This window comes from Apium graveolens, chromosome 2 (assembly GCF_009905375.1).
Source record: "Apium graveolens cultivar Ventura chromosome 2, ASM990537v1, whole genome shotgun sequence".
Classification (NCBI taxonomy): Eukaryota; Viridiplantae; Streptophyta; class Magnoliopsida; order Apiales; family Apiaceae; genus Apium; species Apium graveolens.
The window spans coordinates 128,412,754-128,415,504 of NC_133648.1; the positions used below are offsets into that span (position 1 = coordinate 128,412,754).

At 38.3% G+C, this 2,751-nt stretch overlaps 1 protein-coding gene across 1 annotated transcript; it reads right to left on the minus strand.

Annotated features, from left to right (window-relative positions):
- Positions 1-1,910: 1,910 nt before the first annotated feature.
- Positions 1,911-2,282, minus strand: LOC141693198 (uncharacterized). The gene has a single exon (XM_074498220.1). It carries the CDS (start codon positions 2,280-2,282, stop codon positions 1,911-1,913), a length of 372 nt encoding a protein of 123 aa, XP_074354321.1.
- Between the last annotated feature and the right edge of the window lie 469 nt (positions 2,283-2,751).

A 2,751-nucleotide genomic window follows, 5' to 3' on the forward strand; every position in this document is an offset into this window, starting at 1 on the left:
GGCATTGGGGACAGGTAAATTTATATTTCCCTATTTTTCATACCCAGGTATGTTTTATTGATTAGCCATTTTTTCTTGCTTTCTTTTAGGTTGGGAGTGCTATTGTTGTCTGCTTGGATATTGCCTTCAACGAGATCCGGGAGGCTAACAAGAAGGCTGATTCGGAGAAGGATATGGCAATTAATCTGAAAGATGAGTTGGATGAGGCCTGGGAGGGTTTCAAAACAGTTGAATCCGGGTTGAACAGGCAGCTCAAGGAGGAGAAGATCCGGGCTGATGGTCTTTCCAAGAAGGTTGAGAAGCTCAAAAGCTGATTTGGTTGCCAAGGAGAATTTAAATAAAGAAGCTATCATTTCCGAGTTCGAGGAAAGTAAGTAGTATGATATGGTCGTTGCTTAAGCCGGGGCCCCTGATGTGCAGAGAGCTTGGGTTGTAGTAGAGAGGCATGTCAAGACCAATCCCGGGGTAAGCTGGGCAAGATTTATTCAGGAGTTTCTTGTTGCCAAAGCTTGAATTGAACAGGGGAAGGAAGAACCGGAACCCTATGATGGTCCCAATCCTAGCTTCCTGTAGGTGAATTCCGCTTTGCCAAGCTATTTGGGCTATGCCCATGTAATTATTGGTTTCCTCATACTTTATTATTGTTGATGATGTTTGAAACTTGAATTTGGCCGGATTGGTGTTCAATCCGGATTGCTTTTTTATGAATTTGGTTTTGTTTTTCGTATCTAGTTGTTAGATTTATGATAGTTTTTATACTTAGAAAATATTCTAAGTAAAAATTTGAATGCTTCAACCGGGGATGAATCCATAGCCGGGGTGATGTTGGCTTTAAATTACTTTCCATGCCTAGAAAATATTCTAAGAATATAATAATTACTTTCGACCCGGGTTTAAATTCCTTTCCGGGTTGGTGTTAGTTTTATATTGTTATTTGGACTTGGAGAATATTCTAAGTACAAAATGATTGGTTTCAACCCGATTATGAATCCATAGTCGGGTTGATGCTTGATTTATATTGCTTTTTATATTTAGAAAATATTTTAAGTGCAAATTGATTGCTTTCAACCCGGGTATAAATTCATAGCCGGGTTGTTGTTTGCTTTATATTTCTTTTTATACTTAGAAAATATTCTAAGTGCAAATTATTGCATTCAACCCGGGTACGAGTCCATATCCGGGTTGATGTATAAATTAAATGTTTTCAACTCGGGTATGAGTCCATAGCCGGGTTGATGTTACTTTATATTTCTTTTTATACTTAGAAAATATTTTAAGTGCAAATTGATTGCATTTAACCCAGGTACGAGTCCATATACAGGTTGATGTTTCCTTTATATTTCTTTTTATACTTAGAAAATATTCTAAGTATAAATTGATTACTTATAACCCGGGTATGAATCCATAGTCGGGCTGATGTTTGCTTTATATTGCTTTTTATACTTAGAAAATATTCCAAGTACAAATTGATTGCTTTCAACCCGGGTATAGATCCATAGCCAGGTTGATGTTTGCTTTATATTGCCTTTTATACTTGGAAAATATTCTAAGTACAACTTGATTGCTCTCAACCTGGATATGAATTCATAGCCGAGTTGATGTTTGCTTTATATTGCTTTTTATACTTAGAAAATATTCTAATTACAAATTGATTGCTTTCAACCCGGGTATGAATCCATAGCCGGGTTGATGTTTGCTTTTTTAATAGTAATTGTTTTAATAATAGCTAACTAAAACAGGAAAATTCTTTTCATTAATCTGAAATTTTTTTCATACAAGAATTTGAATTATAGAGTGGTTGCTTGCCATAGGCTACAAGTTTTTGGTTGCTTTTTCTACTGATAAAACTTTCTGAGCCTGAGTCCATGCCAGGTATTGGGGATCTCGGATTCATCCATGTTCATTACCTTTTAAGTTCTTGGCCTTAAGACTTCTTTGAGCTTATAAGGACCCTCCCACTTGGGCATCAACTTTCCAATATTTTTAGGGTCTGAGGCTTCTGTATCTCGAAGTACCAGGTCTTTAACTTGAAATTTTTTGACCCTGGACTTCTTACTGAAGTGTTCCTTAATTTTCTCCTTGTATTTTTTCATTCTTGATATAGCCTGGTCCCGAACCTCATCAATGAGTTCAATGTTTGTTCTGAGCCCCTCCTCATTGGCTATTTTATCAAAGTTGATCGCTCGATGAGAAGGGGATCCTACCTCAATGGGTAGCATTGCCTCTGTCCCGTAAGCTAGCTTGAAAGAAGTTTCGCATGTGCTTGTCCAGGGGCTTGTCATGTAGGCCCATAAAATATTGAGAAATTCTTCTGGCCGCTTGCTCTTGCTTTCTCCAAGCCTTTTCTCGATGCCTCGGGAAGGATTTTGTTTGTGACTTCTACTTGTCCATTTCCCTAAGGGTATGCTACTGATGACTTTTTATTCTTGATACCCCGCTCTTGGAGATATTATTCAAATTATGACTCGACAATCTGCGGTTCATTGTCTGATACCAGGACTCTTGGGATTCTGAACCTCATCAAGATATTATCTACGAATTTTATACAGTCCTGCTGATTTATGGTTCTCATTGCCTTTGCTTCCACCCACTTAGTCATGTAGTCGATTGAGACTAATAGGTATCTCAGATCTCCTCTAGCCCGGGTAAAGGGTCCCATTATATCTATACCCCAAATAGCGAAGGGGATTGGAGGCATGACTGATGAGGGTAGGACTGGGCTGAGCCGGGGTCTGTTACTGAAGAGTTGAC

What these genes read in the sequence shown, in the direction of transcription:
- LOC141693198 (XM_074498220.1), bottom strand. Translation starts at nt 2,282, where the DNA reads ATGACAAGCCCCTGGACAAGCACATGCGAAACTTCTTTCAAGCTAGCT.